The sequence below is a fragment of the Heteronotia binoei genome, chromosome 13 (genome assembly GCF_032191835.1).
Source record: "Heteronotia binoei isolate CCM8104 ecotype False Entrance Well chromosome 13, APGP_CSIRO_Hbin_v1, whole genome shotgun sequence".
Lineage (NCBI taxonomy): Eukaryota > Metazoa > Chordata > Lepidosauria > Squamata > Gekkonidae > Heteronotia > Heteronotia binoei.
Genome location: NC_083235.1, coordinates 186,918 through 210,478, shown reverse-complemented (window position 1 = coordinate 210,478; position 23,561 = coordinate 186,918). Strand labels below are relative to the sequence as shown.

At 52.1% G+C, this 23,561-nt stretch overlaps 1 protein-coding gene across 1 annotated transcript in view; it reads right to left on the bottom strand.

The window, feature by feature from the left end:
* Positions 1-23,561, bottom strand: part of RASAL3 (RAS protein activator like 3) — a 49,284-nt gene that overhangs the window by 11,687 nt on the left and 14,036 nt on the right. Inside the window, 8 exon segments of the mRNA XM_060253221.1 lie at positions 383-619; positions 2,084-2,228; positions 3,224-3,368; positions 3,587-4,129; positions 10,469-10,567; positions 10,928-11,032; positions 13,440-13,547; positions 19,001-19,077. Of these exon segments, the coding sequence (XP_060109204.1) occupies positions 383-619; positions 2,084-2,228; positions 3,224-3,368; positions 3,587-4,129; positions 10,469-10,567; positions 10,928-11,032; positions 13,440-13,547; positions 19,001-19,077 (1,459 nt within the window).

Below are 23,561 nucleotides of genomic sequence, written 5' to 3'. Positions count from 1 at the left end.
GCCACACTGTGAACTCTGCCCTCTCAGGTTTCATTCTGCCTCCTTAAAGCAGCCTGTCTCCACAAGGCTCTTTTGAGAATGAACAGGAGAAAGCTGCAAAGCACCCCTCAGGCTTCTTCCTTTTGCAGGCCTCATATGAAGGGAATGTGACAGTTCTAGAATGCTCAACGTAGTATCCGGAACAGTCACATGTATTTCTTTTTGCTCCTTCTGACAGATGTTAAACACTGGCTTCTGGCCCCAAATGCTTTTGAATGTATACAGAAATGCTTGCACACAGAATCCCACCCAGATTGTGCACATTGACCAGTCCTCTGAAGAAACATCTGCTTTGTAGGGAGGCCAGAGTGGACCCGGCCAGGTGCCCTCCGCGGGTACTTACGTGGTGACATTGGCCAGGTTCTGGGTGACCTTGGCCACCAAGATGAGGGTGCGAGAAGTGGCATCCCCTGGGTATTCCTGAGTGAGGCTGAAGAGGCTGGGCGACATGATGGCTGGGCACAGGAAGCGCAAGAAGAGGGAGGCGGAGATGAGCCGCCGGCCAAGGCCAGCCTTGCCCCGAGCCTGGCACTCCTCCTGCCAGGCGGCAAAGACCTCGCTGAGCTCCGCTGGGAAACAGCTGCAGGGAAAGAGCAGGCGATGAGGGGGGGGGCTGAGTGTCCTGAGGCGGGAAGGCTTTGGAGCCAAGAAAGGGCCCTTGTGACCAGACACGCCATGCCCTGAAGAGCCAGCTGTTGGGGGGGGCAGCGAATTGTCTCCAGGCTGCTCAGGCTCTCGGGACCCCCCCCCCCTTTAATATCACATGAAGCGGAGCTGAAGGAGCAGCACTTTGCAGAGTCTCAGAAGGCAGGCTGCACCTCCTCTGAGACTGAGACCACAGAGGCCAAGCCCTGCAGAGAAACGCCAGTCAAAGGGCATCTGAAGAAGCGACTGCACTGCAGAGACTCCCGAATCCTGGCAGCCTTTAAGGCTCATTTGTGATGAGGGCCGGATCTGACATCAAGGAGGCTGGGCCAAGTCATGTGTGTCCCTATTTAAGATTAGGTAGCAGAGAGATAAACTTCATAAAGGTTTCTTTGAAACCTTAAAACATTAGCACTTGATCTTAAAGGTGCTGCTTTGTATTTCTCCCCTGGGATCCAAGGGACTGGGCAAAGGATGCTCTGGCTCTTTCCTTCTTCCCCAGGAAACCAGGAGGGGGAGGAGCCTCAGCCAATAGAAAGAAAAGTGGCTTGGCTCAGTAGCTGGGCTGTGCAATTGAGAGAGCCTGGCAAAGCAAGCTCTCCTCCCCCCCTTCCAAGGGAGGTTTTGTTCTGTAGCTCCTGTGCGATTGAGCAAGCCTGGCAAAGCAAGCTGTGATGCAGAAGGAAGCAAGAGGGAGAGAAAGAAGCAGATGACAGTCAGTTGCTCGAGGGCTTGATAGAAGCCCTCTGGGGGCCAATTTGGCACCCGGACTGCATGTTTGACACCCCTGCTTTAAAGATCTACTGGAACCTTGCTGTTTTCTTCTGCTGCAGACAGACTGGCACAGCTGCTGTCAAATGGAGCATCGCTGCAGCCAGTTTACCGGGGCCTGCAGGCTGCTTGCTTGAGAAGCCAAAAGGGCTGCCAAGAAGGAGAACGGCACTCCAGGAGCCCTGAGGAAGCATCAAGTCAAGCGGTGTGATGCTGACTTGCTAGTTCAGAGAACAGTGAGTGGGCCCTTCCCAGAGGAGAAGGGAAGGGGAAATGTGACCTTGAAGCAGTCACTCTCAGCTTTAGAAGGCCCTTGCAAAGATAAAATGGGAGGAACACAGGAGGAACATTGACAAAAAGGTGATAACCAGAGGAAAAGGAGTACAGTACATACAGAGAGAGCCAACTGTTAGCCGGTGAGATTTGTTTTCATGTTCCTTTTGGGTGGAGCCTTGCTGGCATGAGGGGGCCAGAGGGAGTCTTTGCTTGGTGCCCCCAGAGTGGCTCTTGGCTCCTGGATGGTGCCTTTCTGGCCTATGAGTCTGCAGTTGACAAACAAAGCAAACCAGAAAGGAACGCCCCAAGTTCCCCAGGCACGGCCTCATGCCTTCCCCTCTCAAGCACTCACTGGGTGGACCCCTCAATCCTCCGGAAGACCTCTTCACAGAGCCGCTGCAGGGTGGAGCGGTTGTCAGCCAGCTCACTGAGTGGACATTTGCTGGGGTCCACTTCGCAGCTGCTCTTCAAAGAGTACAGGTGGGCTACAAAGTCACCTGCAAGAAACCCACATCTGTCAGATCCCACTGGGCTACAGTGATGGCGGAGACACATCTGGATCACAACATTTCCTTCTGAAAAGAATAACCATCCTGGATTAGGCCAGTGACATTCCCAGCTCAACAGAGGACCTACCAGAATGGGCTCCCACCGATTTCTCTGTTTCGTAATAGAAGGATCTCTGCGGCAGATTATCGGTTTATGTAGTTCCTTTGTCTTTTAAAATGGGAGCCATTGAGGAATGAATGGACACAGGATGTTTCCCACCCAAGACAGGAGAAGTCACTTCCACCCTATGCTCCTCCTCCTTAGCATCACAGAGCTGGAAGGGATCTCCAGGGTCATCAAGTCCATCCCCCTGCCCAATGCAGGAAACTCACAAACACCGCAATTCACAAGATCCTCATTGCTGTCAGATGGCCATCCAGCCTCTGTTTAGTCAGCCTCTCATCTTATTGGTGTTTCAGACCTTTTAAGAGCACCTTAAGAGCACTTGACGTCTATAAGTTCAGATGAGGCCATCAGCTGCAGAACTCCATGAATGTTGACGCGATCCCCACGCTTTGGCCTGCAGCCCCTTGTTGCATATGCAGACCCCCTCCCACAGAAACAGGGATATGACAACCACATGAAGGGCGTCCTTGGAAACAGGATTGCTTCTTCAAGGAAAGCATCTGAGTTCAGTTGGGGAGGTGGTGATGGGTGAAGGGTGGCAGGGCTCTATTCTGTTTTGTTTAAGTGGAAAGAAGCCATAGCATGGCCTTGGTACTTGCTGAAGTGAGATGTGTCTCCACAATCCGGCCGGAAGAGATCTCAGCCTGGACCGAGAGGGAAAATCCTTTCTGGGGCCCCTCCTAGCCCCAGTGGCAGACAGTGCCCCAGACCACATTGCTTGACAGAGCCCCTGAGTGGCTGGAAGCTTTTGGGCAGCCTCTGTGCAAAGACAGAATTCTATCCTGCCAAGACCTCCCCCCCACACCGCACCACTTACTCAGTGTGGCCAGCAGGTATGGGCCCCCCACCAGCTTCATGTATTCATCGATGGCCTTGGTGGCCAGCGTGTTCTCACGGAAGATCAAGGCTTCCCGCTCATCGAAACGATCCAATTCTGCAATGCCCAGGTCAATGAGAAAGGCCTGCAGACAGTGCCAGAGAGGAGAAGATTAGAGGGCCAACCGCGGCCTGTCTTTTTGCTTCCTCCCCCTCCCCCCCCCCCCCATCATAGGGCTTTGTTAGAGGAAGTCCTTCCTACAGTCTCTGCTGCTTTAATTCTGCCTTTGGACAAACCTGCCCCCAAAGCAGACAGCAGCTGCATCCCAGGCCATTCTTGCTCGGCATCCGCTTTTGTACGTACCTTGGCCTTGCCAGTGCTCTGCAAGATGCGCACTAGGGCCCCCGCCAGCTCCTCCTTGTCCCTCGCACTGAGGGAGGGCTCCAAGGCAGCACACAGCTCTCGGTAGTGGAAAGTCAGGTACTCAGCAAACTCTTTGTACTGCACGATGGGCAGAACGCGGGTGCTGCAGTAGCGCCCTCGAAGGCGGAGTGCAGGCGTGCCGGGATTGCCCCTGCCCAGGGGGTACCATTTCTCCAGGGGCTGGCGCGTGGCAGCGAAGTCGCTGAGGGGGACGACCACACTGGCGATGGTGCTGCCCTTGGGCCTCAGCCCTTCCTCCTCCTGCACCAGGCAGACTTGCAGCTGCAGAGCTTGTGGCAGAGACCTCAGGTCAAAGTGCTCGCCCCAGAAGACCCCTCCAGCAGGGCTGGCTGGCTTGGTGGTGGTGCGAGCATACAGGGCCCCATCCAGGCGCAGCTCGCAGAAGCAGGGCGTCCCGGGAGCCAGGGCCCGGGCCTCGTACACCCAAAGGCTCAACATGTGCTCCATCCACTCACAGTTGTCCTGCGAAAACAGCGCAAGGAGAGGACTAAGGAATGGGGCAAGCTGCAGGGGGCCATGAGGACAAGGAACCCCTCAAAGAGGAGGGAAGACGAGGGGTCTCTTTCAGCCCCCTTGGAGAGACAAGGAGCAGGGAGAGCAGAGCAAGCAGAGCCAGGCCCAAGGGACCAGGAGGAAGAAGGCCAGAAAACTCCGTGGAGACAGAGGTGAGGAAAGCAAAGGGATTCAAGGGATGGCTCCACAAGGAGGCGTGTCCAGAAGTGACAGCCAAGGCCTAAGTGCAGGGAGGCAGACCGTCCAGGTGTTTGTGGAGCCATCGAGCTGTTCCAAGGGCCAGACAGCATGGGTCTATGTTGGCCCCCTGGTAGGCTTCCCAACCCCCCCGCCCTGGCGGGGGACCCCCGAAATTGCATCCTCCTCCCCCGTTCTCAAAAAATCTGGGGGCGGGGGGGGAGAGAACATACCTTTAGGCATCATGTTGTAAAGCAGGGATCCTCAAACTACGGCCCATGGGCCAGATGCGGCCCGCTGAGGACGTTTATGTGGCCCGCCAGGTTATGGCAAAATCAGACTGGAAGTGACGTTCAACCGAAACTTGCGTTAGCAGCGCACACTTCCGGCACTGGGCTGAGGTGGCGGAGACAGAGTGTGAGGTGATACCGAGGTGAGGTGAGTTCCCAGGCCGGGGTGTGTGGTGTGGGGAAGGGAGAAAGATGCAGAAGACGGAGAACTGACGGCCCACGGCCTTGTACAGTAACGGCAGTCCGGCCCTCCAACAGTCTGAGGGACAGTGAACTGGCCCCCTATTTAAAAAGTTTGAGGACCCCTGTTGTAAAGCTTCTGATCCGTTTTAAAATGTGTCCCTTTAAGGCTGCACAGGAAACAGGAAGGGCTTCATAGGAAAGTAACAGTTCCATGGAGAACAGCCCCTCCCTTTCTTTTCCTGTGCTGCCTTGCTTTCGTTTTCCCAGCAAGCACATTCTGCTGGAAGAAGACCAAGTACGGTAAGTGTTTGTGTGTGTGAGAGAGAGAGGGAGGGGGCAGGGAGGGGAGATTCCCTGGTATGGAGGCCCTCCCCCCCTTTAGAAAGCGTGGGGGGAGGGAAATGTCTACTAGGCACTCTATTAAGAACATAAGAACATAAGAACATAAGAGAAGCCATGTTGGATCAGGCCAACGGCCCATCAAGTCCAACACTCTGTGTCACACAGTGGCAAAAAATGTTATATACACACATACACTGTGGCTAATAGCCACTGATGGACCTGTGCTCCATATTTTTATCTAAACCCCTCTTGAAGGTGGCTATACTTGTGGCCGCCACCACCTCCTGTGGCAGTGAATTCCACATGTTAATCACCCTTTGGGTGAAGAAGTACTTCCTTTTATCCGTCTTAACCTGTCTGCTCAGCAATTTCATCGAATGCCCACGAGTTCTTGTATTGTGAGAAAGGGAGAAAAGTACTTCTTTCTCTACTTTCTCCATTCCATGCATTATCTTGTAAACCTCTATCATGTCACCCCGCAGTCGACGTTTCTCCAAGCTAAAGAGTCCCAAGCGTTTCAACCTTTCTTCATAGGGAAAGTGCTCCAGCCCTTTAATCATTCTAGTTGCCCTTCTCTGCACCTTCTCTAAAGCTATAATATCCTTTTTGAGGTGCGGCGACCAGAACTGCACACAGTACTCCAAATGAGACCGCACCATCGATTTATACAGGGGCATTATGATACTGGCTGATTTGTTTTCAATTCCCTTCCTAATAATTCCCAGCATGGCATTGGCCTTTTTTATTGCAAACGCACACTGTCTTGACACTTTCAGTGAGTTATCTATCATGACCCCAAGATCTCTCTCTTGATCAGTCTCTGCCAGTTCACACCCCATCAACTTGTATTTGTAGCTGGGATTCTTAGCCCCAATGTGCATTACTTTGCACTTGGCCACATTGAACCGCATCTGCCACGTTGACGCCCACTCACCCAGCCTCAACAGATCCCTTTGGAGTTCCTCACAATCCTCTCTGGTTCTCACCACCCTGAACAATTTAGTGTCATCCGCAAACTTGGCCACTTCACTGCTCACTCCGAACTCTAAATCATTTATGAACAAGTTAAAAAGCATGGGACCCAGTACCGAGCCCTGCGGCACCCCACTGCTTACCGTCCTCCACTGCGAAGACTGCCCATTTATACTCACTCTCTGCTTCCTATTACTCAGCCAGTTTTTGATCCACAAGAGGACCTGTCCTTTTACTCCATGATTCTCAAGCTTTCTAAGGAGCCTTTGATGAGGAACTTTATCAAAAGCTTTCTGGAAGTCAAAGTAAACAACATCTATCGGGTCTCCTTTGTCCACATGTTTGTTCACCCCCTCAAAGAAATGCAACAGGTTAGTGAGGCAAGATCTTCCCTTGCAGAACCCATGCTGAGTCTTCCTCAATAACCCGTGTTCATCAATGTGCCTACTCATTCTGTCCTTGATAATGGTTTCTACCAACTTTCCCGGTATTGAAGTCAGACTGACTGGCCTGTAGTTTCCCGGATCTCCTCTGGAACCTTTTTTAAAGATGGGGGTGACATTTGCTACCTTCCAGTCCTCAGGAATGGAGGCAGATTTCAATGAAAGATTACAGATTTTTGTTAGAAGATCCACAAGTTCAACTTTGAGTTCCTTCAGAACTCTCGGATGTATGCCATCCGGACCCGGTGACTTATTAGTTTTTAATTTGTCTATCAGTTGTAGGACCTCCTCATTTGTCACCTCAATCTGACTCAGGTCTTTCAACACCCCTTCCAAAATTAGTGGTTCTGGGGCGGGCAAAAAGTTCTCGTCTTCTACAGTGAAGACGGAGGCAAAAAATTCATTTAGCTTTTCAGCCATTTCCCTATCCTCCTTCAGTAATCCTTTTACCCCATGGTCATCCAAGGGCCCCACTGCCTCCCTGGCTGGTTTCCTACTTCTAATATATTTGAAGAAAGTTTTATTGTTGGTCTTTATGTTTTTTGCAATATGCTCCTCATAGTCCCTTTTTGCCTGCCTGATCACAGTCTTGCATTTGATTTGCCACAGCCTGTGTTCCCTTTTACTAATCTCACTTGGACTGGTTTTCCACCGCTTAAAGGAGTCCTTCTTACTTTTTACAGCTTCCATTACTTTATTTGTTAACCACGCAGGCCTTTTCTTATGCCTGTTTGTGCCTTTCCTAACTTGTGGTATGTATTTTATCTGAGCTTCTAGGATTATAGTTTTAAATAGCGTCCAAGCTTTCTCAAGGGTTTTGACCGTATGTACCTTTCCTTTCAGTTTCTTCCTCACATGCCTCCTCATCTCAGTGTATTTACCCCTTTTAAAGTTAAACGTGGTTGTGGTGGTCTTTTTGGACAACTCCCTATTTATACAAACGGTGAAATCAATAACATTATGGTCACTGCTCCCAAGCGGAGAACGATTCCCTATGGAGAACGATTCCCATAGGGGATAATAGGGAATTGATCCATGGGTATTGGGGGCTCTGGGGGGGCTGTTTTTTGAGGTAGAGGCACCAGATTTTTAGTATAGCATCTAGTGCCTCTCCCCAAAATACCCCCCAAGGTTCAAAACGATTGGACCCGAGGGTCCAATTCTATGAGCCCCAAAAGATGGTGCCCCTATCCTTAATTATTTCCTATGGAAGAAAGGCATTTAAAAAGGTGTGCTGTCCCTTTATATGTGATGGCCAGAACTTCCTTTGGAGTTCAATTATGCTTGTCACATCCTTGTTCCTGGCTCCACCCCCAATGTCTCCTGGTTCCACCCCCAAAGTCCCCAGATATTTCTTTAATTGGACTTGGCAACCCTACCCCCTGGTCAGCCATTGGGACAGGGGACAGATAGTTTGGCCTCCTCTCCCAAGTCAGCTCCAGGAACTGCTGGCCCCAAAGAAACTCAGGCCTCAGCCACCCACAGGTGCCGACGAATGCGGCCAAAGCCTCACTCAGGACTCATCGACAAGAAAGAGGCTAAATTGCCTGTCGGAAATATGTCACCTCAGCCCATAGTGACCAACAGTGCCCTGTGAAGAGGAGAGGAGAGGAGGGGAGGGGAGGGGAGGGGAGAGGAGAGGAGAGGAGGGGAGGGGAGGGGAGGGGAGAGGAGAGGAGAGGAGAGGAGAGGAGAGGAGAGGAGAGGAGAGGAGAGGAGAGGAGAGGAGAGGAGAGGAGAGGAGGGGAGGGGAGGGGAGGGGAGAGCCTGTTTCAGATGCCTTTCTAAAGGTGGGGGGGAGGGGATTGCCTCTTTCTCCCCATCACAGTGAGCCTAAGCAGTTCAGCAGCTCATCTTTAAATAAAGTGTCAGAATCCCTGGATCTCCTTTCTGCTTTGCATGACCCACGTTTGTTCGTTGTGCTTTCAGGGCTCTTTCATCCCTCTTTCATTTCGTCCCCCACCTCCAGAAGGGAAAGGGCTGGCCACGGAGCTGACTCAGGCCTTCATAGCTGCCTGCCCTGCTTCCTTCCTTTGCACCCCCTCCTTCCCTGTTATAAGACAGGTGGGATGCTGGGAAGCCAAAGAGGAAATGAGGGCTGTCCACCAAAACCAGAGTGTGGTTCAAGCTGCAGTCACGTCTTTCACGCAAAATGTATGAATTCATCCTAAGGCCCACCTTCCCTGCCACACAGCGAAATTCACCTCTTCTCCCCTGAGCATGGTTTTCAGACTCACCACGTGGCACCTTGTCATGATCTCCACGTGCTGCAGATCAGATCCATGCCAAATGTTTCTCTTTTGGCAGCCTGGACCCAGAATCCTTTCCCAGTCACCTCTGCTGTCCCTGATGGGACAGTTTTAGATCCACACCCCCACCCCCGTTGGAAATATTGTCCTGTGCGGGTGGGGCCAGGGAAGGCATTCTCAGGAGCTCCCCCTGCTGGAGTTCAGCAAGCTGGTGGTGCAATCACTGCATTTTAAAAACCTTCCTCTGTTTTAACGTTTCAGTCGCATTATGACCTTATGAGCTCATGGCCAGAATTCTATCAGAACTGCTGCTCCAGATGGGTCTCTTGCGCCAACTGGGTTTGTGTATCAGGCCTATAACATGCAAAAGAGTCCTCCAGGGCAGTCATTTCATGGCACAGTCTGCTGGATCCCCAGGAAGCAATTTGCCATGGAACTCCAAGCAGGAAGGACAGATGAGATACAGAGAGAGAAGCTTAGAAAGAAATAATTTTTATTCCCCTCACAAGATACAAGACTAGAAAGATGAACTGCAAAGGAGAGCAAAAACATGAAGCAACAATTACGGTAAATTATAGGGACACAATCCCAGCAGTGCTGCACTTAGCTGAATCCCTCCATCTTTTTTTTTTGGGGGGGGAGCTTTTGGAGGCTTCAGACCATGCCTTGAATGCACCCTGCTCCTTGGAGCCCCGCAGCAGGTGGGCCCCTTCCCAGGGGAGAATGTCTGGGGGGATTCCAGCTCCTTCAAGGATCAGGGGCTCCTACCACCTGGATAGGAAATGGGATTATTTATCCTGGCCCTGGGCAGCTAAATCACAGGGAGCCTCAGGGGCACAAACATAGCAGTTCCGTTGGGGAGGGGGTGCTCATTGTTCACAACATGTAGTCCAGGCAGAGACACTGCATGGGACGAAGGAAAGATGATTTGGCTTTATTTGGAGAATGGGGAACTGAAGAAAGGCAAGAAAAAAAACACAGGAAGAAAGATGAAAATCTGGAAAGTTTGGTGGTCTAGTTTAAGATGTCTGACTTGAGGCATATTAGATGGTGAAACAGTTAAGGAATGAGAGGCAAGACTTGGACTAGGAAAAAGGAATGGACAGAAATTGGTAACTTGGTTGCAGAGGGAGTGCTGGCTTATTGCAAGAGCCATGGATGGATGGAAAGAAGGGAGGAAGGGAGGGAGGAGGGGAGGGAGGAAAGGGAGGGAAAGAGGGGAGGGAGGAAGGGAGGGAGGAGAGGAGAGGAGGGAGAAGGGGAGGAAAGGAGGGAGGGAGGATGAGAGGGAGAAAGGAAGGGAGGGAGGAGGCGAGGGAGGAAAGGAGGGAGGAGGAGAGGGGAGGAGGGGAGGAAAGGAGGAGGGGAGGAAAGGAGGAGGGGAGGAAGGGAGGGAGGAGGAGAGGGGGAAAGGGAGGGAGGGAGGAGGGGAGGGAAAAAGGGAGGGAGGAGAGGAAGGGAGGAGGGGAGGGAAAAGGGAGGGAGGGAGGAAAGGAGGAAGGGAGGAGAGGGAGGAAGCGAGGAGGGGAGGGAGGGAGGGAGGAGGGGAGGAAGGAAGGGATGAGGAAAGGGAGAGAGGGGAGGAGAGGGAGGGATGAAAGGAGGGAGGGAGGAAGGGAGGGCTGCTTTTACCTTACTGGGCTGGAGAGCTCTGCGCAAGTCCTCCATCCAGCGGTTCCTCTCAGCGGCAGATGAACAAGAGAAGCAGCGGCGTTGTTCAGGGCTCAGCACCTGGGCAAAGGGAGGGGACAGGAGGCCCTAAGCCAGCCTGTCCTGGCCCGTCCTGCTCATCAGGTAGAGACAGCTGTACCCACTGGGCCAGGAGAGTCCCATGCGTTTCCCTTGCCCTGCCCTTGTGGACACCAGGCCCAAGATGACCAGTGAAATTCCTCACGGTTGGTTTTATGGAAAGTGCAGCAGCCGCAGCAGCAGCAGCTTTCCCTTGCTTGGAAGCTGTCTTGGATGAGGAAGAAAGAGCTGCTGTGCCCAGGCACAAAACTCACTTGCCGCAGGTCCCGTCTGCAGAGAGGGCAGCTCACAGGCCAGGCCTGAGAACCCTGAGCGAGCCACACCCCCCCCCCAAGGCCCTACCTCAAAGCAGTGCTGCTTCCCCAGAAGGCTGCTGTGAAGAGGGCGGATGAGGACGTCCTTCTCGTGGCTCAGGTCCAGCAGGAGGTGCTCTGGGGCAGGCAGGGCCTCCTCGCTGTGGGGGGGGGGGGAGGAACGGGGAACAGGATCAGCAATGAGGAGCCCACAGTGGGCAGAGGAATTAAGCCTGCACCCACTGAGTCCCCAGCACAGAACTCCGGGGGGGGCATCCTTGACCCAAAGGATTCCCATGGTGGTCACACAATGGCCACAACTGGGAATCAGCAAAATCCCCTCCAGAAGAGGCACCTTCCCCTCCCCTCCCCTCCCCCACCAGCAAGCAGCATCTTAAGATTCAGAGAGCCAGTTTGGTGTAGTGGTTAAGTGTGTGGACTCTTATCTGGAGAGCCGGGTTTGATTCCCCACTCCTCCACTTGCACCTGCTGGAATGGCCTTGGGTCAGCCAGAGCTCTCTTATCTGGGAGAACCGGGTTTGATTCCCCACTCCTCCACTTGCAGCTGCTGGAATGGCCTTGGGTCAGCCAGAGCTCTCTTATCTGGGAGAACCGGGTTTGATTCCCCACTCCTCCACTTGCAGCTGCTGGAATGGCCTTGGGTCAGCCAGAGCTCTCTTATCTGGGAGAGCCGGGTTTGATTCCCCACTCCTCCACTTGCAGCTGCTGGAATGGCCTTGGGTCAGCCAGAGCTCTCTTATCTGGGAGAACCGGGTTTGATTCCCCACTCCTCCACTTGCACCTGCTGGAATGGCCTTGGGTCAGCCAGAGCTCTCTTATCTGGGAGAACCGGGTTTGATTCCCCCCTCCTCCACTTGCAGCTGCTGGAATGGCCTTGGGTCAGCCATAGCTCTCTTATCTGGGAGAACCGGGTTTGATTCCCCCCTCCTCCACTTGCAGCTGCTGGAATGGCCTTGGGTCAGCTGGAGCTCTCTTATCTGGGAGAACCGGGTTTGATTCCCCACTCCTCCACTTGCAGCTGCTGGAATGGCCTTGGGTCAGCCATAGCTCTCTTATCTGGGAGAACCGGGTTTGATTCCCCACTCCTCCACTCGCACCTGCTGGAATGGCCTTGGGTCAGCCAGAGCTCTCTTATCTGGGAGAACCGGGTTTGATTCCCCACTCCTCCACTTGCACCTGCTGGCATGGCCTTGGGTCAGCCATAGCTCTGGCAGAGGTTGTCCTTGAAAGGGCAGCTGCTGTGAGAGCCCTCTCCAGCCCCACCCACCTCACAGGGTGTCTGTTGTGGGGGAGGAAGGTAAAGGAGATTGTGAGCCGCTCTGAGACTCTTCGGAGTGGAGGGCGGGATAGAAATCCAATATCATCTTCTTCTTCTTCTTCTTGATTGATTCATTCGGGTTGTTCCTTCTCCTCCCCTCCCTGACGGCCTCCTGGTCCCTACGCAGGCTCTCCTGCTGCTGGGTTTGTCTCAAGGAGTCTCAGAACAGCTGACCTTCCCCTTCCTCTCCCCACAACAGGCACCCTGTGGGGTCAGTGGGGCTGAGAGAGCTCTGAGACTGGAACTGGCCCAAGGTCAGTTGGGTGCCTGGGGAGAAGGGGGAGATCAATCCCCCCCCCCCCGCTCTCCAGACTAGAGTCTGCACTCTCAGCCTCTCACAGAGCAGCTCAAGGGCATCTACCGACTAGTGGCAACTCAGCCCAAATATCCAGATGACACCCCCCCCCCCCCGCAGCTTTACGTAGATGTAGAACGCTGAAGGCTCCTGCAGGCCACAGGGCTGAGCAGGCAGCTCCCCAGCACCACATTCGAGGTGGGACTGAAGCCACTGCAAGCCACAGTGCCTCCCAGCCTAGAAGCCGGCATGGAAAGCTGGCCACAGGCCCAGCAGAAGTCACTGTGTCCCTCTCCCCGATCCATCTCCCAGCCCAGGTGATCTGCCAGGGGGTGACCAAGGCCCTAAAAGCAGGCTGGGCTGGATCCGGGGCTTGCACGGGGCTGACTCAGGAGCTCACCTGCCCAGACACTCTGCAGCCTGAGCTGTGTGGCTTCCAGCCCTGTTCTGCTGGCTACCTGCCCGGCCCCCCCACCCCCACCCCTTGGGCACAACAGCTCTTTCCCCCCAAGAAGCAGCAGAGCCTTTCCATGGGAGAGGTCCTGCTGGGGCAGGGGAAGCACCCAGGCCATCATCGGGTCAGAGGAGTCAAGGCAGGAAACCAGCGGTGCTGCTGGAAACTCCCTCCCGCGAGCAGCACAGCCCTTCCTGCAGCAGGGGGCACTGCCTTCCCTCCCTCTCTGTGTGGCTCTTGGGGGCATCGGGAGGTCCGGGAGGGAGGCTCAGGGGGTCTGAAAGGCTTGGCTGCGTCTGATGTCTGGCTGGCTGGCAGCATCCTCAACATGTCCAGGCCATCCATGCGGAGATGGGCTCTTCTCCCCAGAAGGCCTGCCTCCTCAGTCCCTCTCCCATCACTGGGTGGGCTTCTGCACACCCCCACCACTCATGCCCCTCCCTCCTCGCCCTCACAATTTCACACACACACACACACCCCGTCTACCTGGGGCCACTGGCAGCAAGTCCGGCCGAGGGGTCAGTCCTGGCTGAAGTCCGCTCCTTCCGGTCTCGGAGACGCCTCCGGCGCCACAGCAGGCCCTGAGGTGAGGGTGGAGAAGAACGGCATGAGGCAGGCCACCTCTTCGGACAGAGCAGAGCAGGGAAGCAGGACTGGAAGAGATGGGGGGGGGGGGGTGTCCTGCGCAAGAAGCCCTGGTCCCGGCAGACCCACAGGCAGCGAGTGGCACTGAGGCACTTCCACAGGCAGCCACAAGAGCCACCAAGAAGCCTTCCTTCCCAACATATTGAGCTGATCTTGGAAGGAAGTTTGATTCTTTTGTCAGCTGGCCCTATACCTGCAGTCACAAAATAGTTATGTGAACATATGCAACTGTGCTCTACTGAATATAGAGAAAGCGGGCAGTGACTTATGGGAATGTTTTTAGCAGATTAAAAGAATCACAAGTTGGGGTCTGGTGAGTGTTAGTTTGTGTTGAGTGGTCTTAAAGGGGCACTTGACTCCTGCTTTGTTCTACTGCTTCAGCCCAACACAGCTGCTGCCCCCCATCCCCCACCCCTGTCTCTGTGCTCTGCTGAGCGAGGACAGCCATCCGTCTCATCCAGGACTGGGTTCTTCCGGGAGATCATTGCAGAGACTGGCGGTCCTGCCTGCTCAGGGATTCAGGAGGCCTCCCCATCCTCGGAAGCGCTTGCCTGCGGGGGGGGGGGGGGGGTTAACTGAGGGAGAGGTGACCCTCCAGGCAGGGAAGTCCCAGGGACTCCTCAGGAAGCTCTTTCCTGCCATAATAAGCACAACGGCTGCAATAAGGGCTCACTAACAAACTGTGGCTGCTTTTGGGACCACTGGAAGTCCAGCAGCACCTCTGAGGCCAACCAAGTTCCAGCTTCCGTGTGCCTGCACCCTTCTTCAGATACATGGCAAGGGAAGCTACCAGCCCATACAGACAGCAAATTAGCGCACAGGATAATAAAGATGCTTAAGAGATGCAAGGACCACGCTGGATAACCAGCTTAGTTTTTGTGTTTGTTTCCAGGGGAAATGGTGACTGCATCAACTGAGCAGGTTTTTTTTCCAGTTTGGTCCTTGCATCAGTAAAGCACCTTCATTATGCCATGTGCTAATTCACCACCCACCCTCGGCCTCTATGATAACGATGATAACTGATAACTTCCACTGCAATGTACCTGAAGAAGGGTGTGTGCACACAAAACACAGGGTGTTCAACATGTGGCCCAGGGGCCAGAACCCAGGGCTCTTTTCCATCCTACACGCAACTGGTGGTTACCCAGATGGCAGAGGCTGCACATTCGGTCTCTGCACGCTGTCCTGGGGCTTGTGGGTAATGGGAGGGGGGCATCAGAGACAGTCTCTGAGGAAATACTGGAAGAATGTGAATGTTTTTAAGCATATTGGTATTTTGAGTAAAAAATAATATTGAGAGCCAGTCTGGTGTAGTGGTGAAGGACAACTCCTGCGAGAGCTCTGGCTGACCCAAGGCCATTCCAAAGACCAGTACGAGGAGGACTACCAGATGTTCCGCTCGATGGACTGCAAGGAGATTGATGGGGCCCTCGGAGGGCTGAGGGACGAGGTCCGCGACCTAACAGTCCAGTTGGGGAGGGCTCTGGGGGGAGCAACCTCCCGGAGGCCCACGGCTACCCAGGCGGGGGCCAGGAGCCAGCCGAGCCAACCGGTAGCGGCGCCAGCCCCTGCCAGGGCAGGCGCCACGCCGGCACCTGCCCCCCAGCCGCCGGCCCAGCCAGCAGGGCCGTGCCACGTGGGAAGAGAGCTGGACGCCACCTTCGACGGGGATCCGGAAGAAGTGAACTATTTTGGGATCCAGGCGAACAGCTACATGCATTATTGGGGCCACTCCTTCCCCGACGAATTCAGCCGGGTCGACTACTTGGGTTCGAAGCTGAGGGGAGCCGCGAAACGGTGGTACGTGAGCCTGTGCGAGACCAGGAGCCCGATCCTGGACGACGTACACACCTTCCTACAAGCCCTGCTGACCCAGTATGAAGACCCCCTGCAGGAGTCGCGAGCGCTGGCGGCCTTGCGAGATATGCAGGAAGGGGCCCGGTCCATCCGCGAGTATGCCGTGGCCAACGTGGCCCGGGTGCGGGGGTGGAACTTCCAGGCCAACGTGGCCCGGGTGCGGGGGTGGAACGAGGTGATGAAGATAGACAAGTTCACGAATGGGCTGAATGCGAGCATCTTGGATCGGGCCCTCACCCAAGCCCAGCCGAATACGTCGGTGGGGTGGATCCAGCTGGCTGGGGAAGTGGAGAACAACCTCAAGCAGGTGGCCATGCTGCGCCAGCACCAGTCCGGGAAGACACCGGCAAGGGGGAGCCCCGCAAAGACCGAGCCCCCCAGAGGGAAGAAGCCCGCTGCCGCAGTACCGGTGGGGCCCCGCCGGTGCTTCAGGTGCGGCGATCCGAACTACCTGGCCTCCAACTGCCCACACCACCCGCAGCCGCGGGCACCGCCACCGGGGCCCCCTAAGCCGGTCACTCCTGCCCCGAAGAAAACCCCTGGCCGCCCTAAGGATGCGGCGAAGAGCAGCGCAGTGGCCGTGTAAGAGGAGCTGCAGGAGGAAGAAGTACTTCTGTCCGCGGAGTTGGCCGACCTAGCCTGGCTGGAAGAGCCGGCGGGAAACGAGCCCGACCTGCTGCTCTGAAGGGTGCCCACCAGCAGATCGATCAAGACGAGGCACCGCTGACGGTGAGAGTGACGGGGAGATTGTACTTTGTGACTGTAAAACTGCTGAACCCCAAGTTACGGAGGTTCCTGCAGATTAGAGCCCTCATAGACTCGGGGTGTAACAGAGAACTGATCTCCCCTAAAGTGGTGGAGGCCCTGGGACTAGAAAGCTCGCAGCTGCCCCACCCCATGCTGTTTGAGCAGATGGATGGGTCCGTCATGTGTGGGGAGCCCTGCACACGGGAGACGCAACCATGCCCTATGGGGATCGAGGAACATTGGGACCAAGAGTTCTTTGTGATTGCCCCTTCATGTTCGTACCCAGTGGTGCTGGGGGTGGGTTGGCTAAAAAAGCACAAGCCCCTAATCCGGTGGAGGGCACAGACTATCAGGTTCCTGGATCCAGGGTGTAAAGCCCATCTCTGGAACACGGCGTGGGGGCCGAAAGCCCACGCCGCGAAGGAGAGGGCGTGCGTGACTGTGGAGGAGATACACCCGATCCCCGAAGTTTACCGGGATTTAATGGAGGTGTTTAGTGAGAAAGAAGCCAACCAACTGCCCCCCCACCGGAGCACGGATTGCACCATAGAACTAATTGCGGGGGAAACTCTGCCCCGAGCCAAACTGTACCGGATGGGGTGGGCGGAAAAAAAGAAACTCCGTAAGTTCCTAGACAAGAACTTGGCCCGCGGGTTCATTCGACCAGCCACGGTCCCCCACGCAGCCCCCGTCCTATTTAGGAAGAAAAAGGACAATTCGCTTAGACTTTGCACCGATTTTCGTGGGATTAACGCAATCTCCATGTCCAACGCCTACCCCATCCCCCTCATCCGGGACTTATTGAGCACGATGGCGGGGGGGGGGGGATTTTCACCAAGCTGGACTTATGAGACGCGTATTTCCGGGTGCGCATCAAGAAGAAGATATTGGATTTATATCCCGCTCTCCACTCCGAAGAGTCTCAGAGCAGCTCACAATCTCCTTTACCTTTCTCCCCCACAACAGACACCCTGTGAGGTGGGTGGGGCTGGAGAGGGCTCTCACAGCAGCTGCCCTTTCAAGGACAACCTCTGCCAGAGCTCTGGCTAACCCAAGGCCATGCTAGCAGGTGCAAGTGGAGGAGTGGGGAATCAAACCTGGTTCTCCCAGATAAGAGTCCGCACACTTAACCACTACACCAAACTAGCTCTCCAAACTGGCTGGAAAACGGCTTTCAACACACCGATGGGACAATTTGAATACTTGGTGATGCCGTTTGGGCTGCAGGGAGCCCCGGGGGTGTTCATGAACTTTATCAATGATGTGCTGAGAAAATACCTGTATAAGGGGGTGGTGGTGTACCTGGATGACATCATTATTTATTCACAAGATGAACAGTCGCACGTAAAGTTAGTGAGGGAGGTCCTCAGCACTCTGCTGGAACATCAACTGTATGCCAAACTGTCCAAATGCGAGTTCCACCGAACGGAACTAGACTATTTGGGGTTTCGGGTATCCGAACGCGGCCTGGCCATGGACCCCGCAAAGGTCCAAGCGGTACTGGAATGGGCTCCCCCGAGAACACGTAGACAGCTCCAATCGTTTCTCGGGTTTGCAAATTTTTACAGACAATTCATAGAAGGGTTCACCCAGATCGCCCTACCCTTGACCGATCTCCTAAAGACCAAAGGCAAGGGTCCGGAGGCCAAACGGCCGGGGGCAGGGTTGAAATGGACACCCGAGTGCCAGAACGCGTTCGATCACCTAAAACGCTTATTCACCAGCGAACCCGTCCTAAGCCACCCGGACGAGCAGAGGGCCTTCGTGGTCCAATGCGACGCTTCCGACGTGGCCGTAGGAGCAATACTCATGCAGAGGGATGGGGAGGGGAAGCTGCGGCCCTGCGCCTTCATCTCCCACAAGTTTTCAGATGAACAACGCAACTGGTCAGTCTGGGATAAAGAGGCATTCGCCGTCATGTTCGCTCTGAAAACCTGGAGATCTTGGCTAGAGGGAGTGAAGCTCCCCTTCGAAGTGTGGACCGATCACAAAAATCTGGAAGCGCTGACCGGGAAGCGCAAATTGAGCGAGAAACAAATTAGGTGGGCCGGCTTCTTCTCCAAATTCGACTTCACCCTAAAGCACATCCCAGGGACTAGGAATTTCTTGGCTGATGCGCTCTCGAGACTCCCGCAGCACGAGAGCCAGAGGGAGGAGGTGGTGGACTCATTAATCTCACCGTCCACGGTGGCGGCCAAGTGGCGGCCACCACCCACTCCCAAAAGAAACGAGAGCTGGACGGGATCAGCCGAGACCGCATCGCCATAGAAACCGAAAGGGAGGGGAAGGAGCGGCCCGAGGGGGTGCAGAAGGGGAAAGACGGATTGTGGTACAAGGGAGACAAGCTTTACATCCCAAGCTGTCTGAGGAAGGAAATACTGCAGCTCTGTCACTCTTCCAAACTAGCGGGGCACTTTGGCTACGTGAAAACACTGCACTTAGTAAACCGACAATTCTGGTGGCCGTCTCTGCGCAAAGATGTGTCCGGATTTGTCACAGGCTGCCCCATGTGCATAATGGCCAAACGGCGAGGGGGGAAACCCTCCAAGGTGTATCAGCTGCTCTCTTCTGCAAGATTCCCTGCTGTGTCCTCTCTTCAGCTTCTTCACCATGGCAGGAAACAGCTGTGCTGGGTGATGGGGCTGCACTCACCATGGGGAAAACCCAGCTCAAACCCTGGGCCTTGCAGGGAACTTGGGGGTCTCCCTCTCTCTCGCCTTCCCCCTTAATGACCCCCCCAAGCAGAAGCCTGGGACCCCTCCCGGAGAGGAGAGGGTGGGCGTACCTTCACACTGCTGAGCTGGGGGCCAGAGGAGGAAGCCTCTGGAGGCAGCCTTCGGCCAGGGAAGCCCCTTCTGTCCACTGGCATCTCTGTTGGAAGAAAAGTAGACTTCTTAGAGGAAGGTGAGCAAAGTCCTCTCTCGTGGTGGGGAGGGAAAGAGCGGCCAGAGTGGATGAAGGGTAGTGGAGCAGCAAGGCCCCCCTCCCCTCCCCTTCCTGTGTGGCCTTTGTGTTGCAAGACCCCCAGCAGAGAAGCCCCTGCAAGCAGCCCACCCCCCTGCCTCCTCACAGCTCTGCCCTGCCAGCCTCAGGAGGCTGCCGCCTCCAAGGTGAGCTCTGAGGCTTGTCTATGACACAAACGAGTGGACCAGGGACCAGCATTCCCCACCCCCACCCTGCACACAAGGCACACGAGAACCACCCCAGTTGTATTCAGAATGGAAGCTTTCGGGTGCAGGCACAATTCATCACTCAAGCGCGGACGTTCGGAATAAAACTTTGCTGGCCTTGAAGATGCCGCTGGACTCCTACTGAGTTCTGTTGCTTCAGACCAACATGGCCGCCCACCGGGACCTATCTACAGTGCACACCAGGAAGTCTTCAATAAACCACAGAGTGTTAAACATGCATGTTTTTGAATCCTGGTTTGCAAAGACAAAGCAAACTCCCATTTGTAAATGTAACCAGTTCAGTTGTTATAACAAGCTGCAATTTATTGCTGACTTGTAATTTTGGCACTGTGTGCATGGGGGAAGGGAACACCAAAACCCAGAGGGCTGATGGCATGCTCTTTGAGAAATCAACAATGGCTAGAGGGCCACCTGACAGCAATGAGGATCCTGTGAATTTAGGGGGAGGGGTTTGTGAGTTTCCTGCACTGTGCAGGGGGTTGGACTAGATGACCCTGGAGGTCCCTTCCAACTCTAGGATTCTATGATTCTTACAATGCTCGTGTGTGCACGCACACATACACACACAGTCTTCAGCGGTCCCTGCTTCCCTGGCCTTTCTTTCCACTCAGAGCCACCAGTCCCCCCACCCCACCCCCCAAATGGATGCTCTCCCCTCTACCTACTGCTCCTTGCCAACCCCTCATCCCCCCTATGTATCCCTAGGGTCCCCAGGGGCCTGGGAGGGAGATGGGCGTCCCTTCTGGTCTCCACATTCCTCCCACCACTCTCTCACTGTGCCTCATGGGTCAAGAGGCAAGATCTGCAGCAAAGAGCCTTCAACAGGGGGGGGGGCAGCAGGAGCTCCACAGCAGCAGCTTGGGGGGGGCAGCGGGGGTGGAGGAAGAACAGCAGCCAGCTCTGCAGGACGCCCCCCCCCATGACAACTGCAGCAGCTTCAGCCACAGTCCTTGTTCATCTAATGGGGGGGGGGGGCTCATCACAAAGCTGCAGGGCCTACACTGAATCCTGACAGCGGCCAAGGGTCCTACCTCGTGACATCACTAGACCCTGCCCCATGACATCACTCCAGTAGCACCTTAATGACCAAGAACGTTTCCCAGGCTAGAATCATGTGGAAATCAGAGCTCACTCTACTTGGTAGATCCAGGTGGGCAGGCAGGCAGGCAGGTGTGTTGGTCTGAAGCAATAGAACAACATTGGAGCCGAGTCACACCTTTAAGACCAGCAAAACTTTATTGAGAATGTCAGCTTTCATGGGCTAGAAGCACACTTCATCAGACAACAGGATGGGGTGGAATTAGCAGTCCTACATATATAGTATGAATTAGTATGCAAAATAGTGAAAAAATATTTTAGCAGATTAAAAGAATGACAAGTTGGGGTCTGGTAATCATCGGTTTGGGTTGACAGGACAGAAAAAACAGCAAAGACAAATAAACATCAGAGTTAGAGATTGATGTCAATGTCATCAGGCCTCTTAATTGTGAAGAGTAATAAATTAGAGTCCGTTGTCATGTTCCATTGGTCTCCTCTAAAGCTTGGGTTAAAACAACACTTTCCTGTAGAATGAAGCTGGAGTCTACTCTGTTCCAGTGCAAAAATACACTCCAATAGAGTGGCCATCTACTTCTCAAGTATGGGTTGAACCAGAGGCATCGAACGCATTTGTTTTGATGGCTGGATCTGACCTAAAGGAGACCTTGCTGGGCCAGGCTCTGTGTGTCATAAAATGCCATGCCAGGGAGCAGAGATACAAACTTTATAAAGGGCATATACAAACACAAAGGTTTTTTTAAAAAAAAAAACACTTAAAATAAAATATTTAAAAGATGTTTCAAACAATTTTTATTAGTAACAAATGGTAGTATATTCAATTTCTTACATCATTAATAACTACTTTCCCCCCTCTATCCCATATATTACTTTCTACCCTCCCCTCCCCCTGTTATTTGACCCTCGCCGGTGTACTATATTTAAAATATTAGTATTGAAGGTACCCTTAATTAATAAGAACCAAAATTCATATCCTCCTCCCTCTTATACTTAGTCATTATCAAAAATTGTCCAATGTCCTTTTATTTTCCACTCTTTTTCTACGTATCTTCTGAACTTTTTCCATTCCATCTTAAATACTTCTAAATCATAGTCTCTTAAGGTTCTTGTTAACTTGTCCATTTCACTCCATGTCATAACTTTTATAATCCAATCCCATTTCTCTGGTATTTTTTCTTGCTTCCACAACTGCGCATACAGTGTCTTAGCAGCTGAGAGCAAGTACCAGATTAAAGTCCTATCTTCTTTTGGAAATTTTTCCATTTGTAATCCCAACAGAAAAGTCTCTGCAACTTTGTTAAATTCATATCCCAAGATCTTAGAAATCTCTTGTTGAATCATCTGCCAATACATTTTCGCTCTTTCACATGCTAGAAAGAACCTTCATGTTTTTTACATTTCCAACATCTGTCTGGCATCTTATTATTCATCTTTGCCAACTTTTTAGGAGTTATATACCATCTATACATCATCTTAAAACAATTTTCTTTGATACTCTGACATGTTGAGTGTTTCATAGAGTTCTTCCACAAATATTCCCATGTATCCACCTGTATTTCTTTATTTACATTAATTGCCCACTTAATCATTTGAGATTTCACTACTTCATCTTCCGTAGACCATTTTAAAAGTAACTTATAAATTTTCAAAATTAATTTTTCATTATCTCCAAGCAGAACTTTTTCCATTTCCATTTCATCTTATTCCTTCAGTTTTAAGATAACTTTCCACCAAACTCTTTATTTGTTGCATTTGAAACCAATCATACTTATAATTCAGCTCCTCAGCAGTTTTCAACTCTATTTTACCGCTTTGTATTTTTAATAATTGATTGTATGACATCCATTTTCCCTCTCCTAACTCAGCTGTTATTTTTATTACTTCTGCAGACACTATCCATAATGGTTTTCTCTCATCACCATATTTCTTATACTTCATCCAGATATTTAGCAAGTTATTTCTTATGTAATGGTGAGAGAAAAAACCATCTATCTTTTTCTTCCCATAAAACATATAAGCGTGCCATCCGAATTTATTTCCATGACCTTCCAACGTTAAAAGTTTTTTATTCAATAACGTCACCCAATCTTTTATCCACACCAAACAAACTGCTTCATGATATCGTCTTAAATCTGGTAACTGGAATCCTCCTCTTTCTTTAGCTTCTCAAAACTTTCATTTTAATCCTTGGTTTCTTTCCAGCCCATATAAATTCTGAGATCTTTCTTTGCCATTTATTAAATTGTTTGCTGTCTTTCACAATTGGGATAGTTTGAAATAAAGACATTATTTTCGGCAAAATGTATCTTAATTGCAGCTATTCTCCCTAGCAATGACAAATTAAGCTTGTTCCACTTTATCATATCTTCATCCATTTTTGCCATAACTTTTCATAATTATTTTTAAACAAATCAATGTTCTTCATTGTTATTTCCACACAATATTTTACTTTAGAGGTAACCTCACATCACGTTAGCCTCTGCAGTTCCTTTTGTTTATTTACTTGCATATTTTTACATAAAAGTTTTGATTTTTCTTTATTAACATAAAGTCCTGCCAATTCTCCAAAATTTTGTATTTTAGCCAACAACAAAGGTGTTACTTGTATAGGATTTTCATTTATAAACATTATATCATCTGCAAATGCTCTGTATTTATAGGTAAAACCTTTAATTCTCATTCCTTCTATTTCTTCATCATCTTGTATTTGTATCAATAAGATTTCAAGAGTCATTATAAACAGCAATGGCGAAAGCTGACAACCTTGTCTTGTACCTTTGCTAATTTTCATTTCATCTGTGAGATCTGCATTTATACATAACCCTGCACGTTGTTCAGTATATATTGCCTTTATCATTCTTATAAAGTTTTCCCCCAACTTTATTTTTTCCATTACTGCAAACATAAAGTCCCAGTTCAGATTATCAAAAGCTTTTTGTGCATCCACAAAAAATAATGCAACTTCCTTCTCTGGATGTCTTTCATAATATTCTACAATATTTATAACAGTTCTAATATTGTCTCTTATTTGCCTTTTAGGAAGAAAACCCGCTTGATCTTCCTTTATAAAATGTATTAAATATTGTTTAAGCTGTTCTG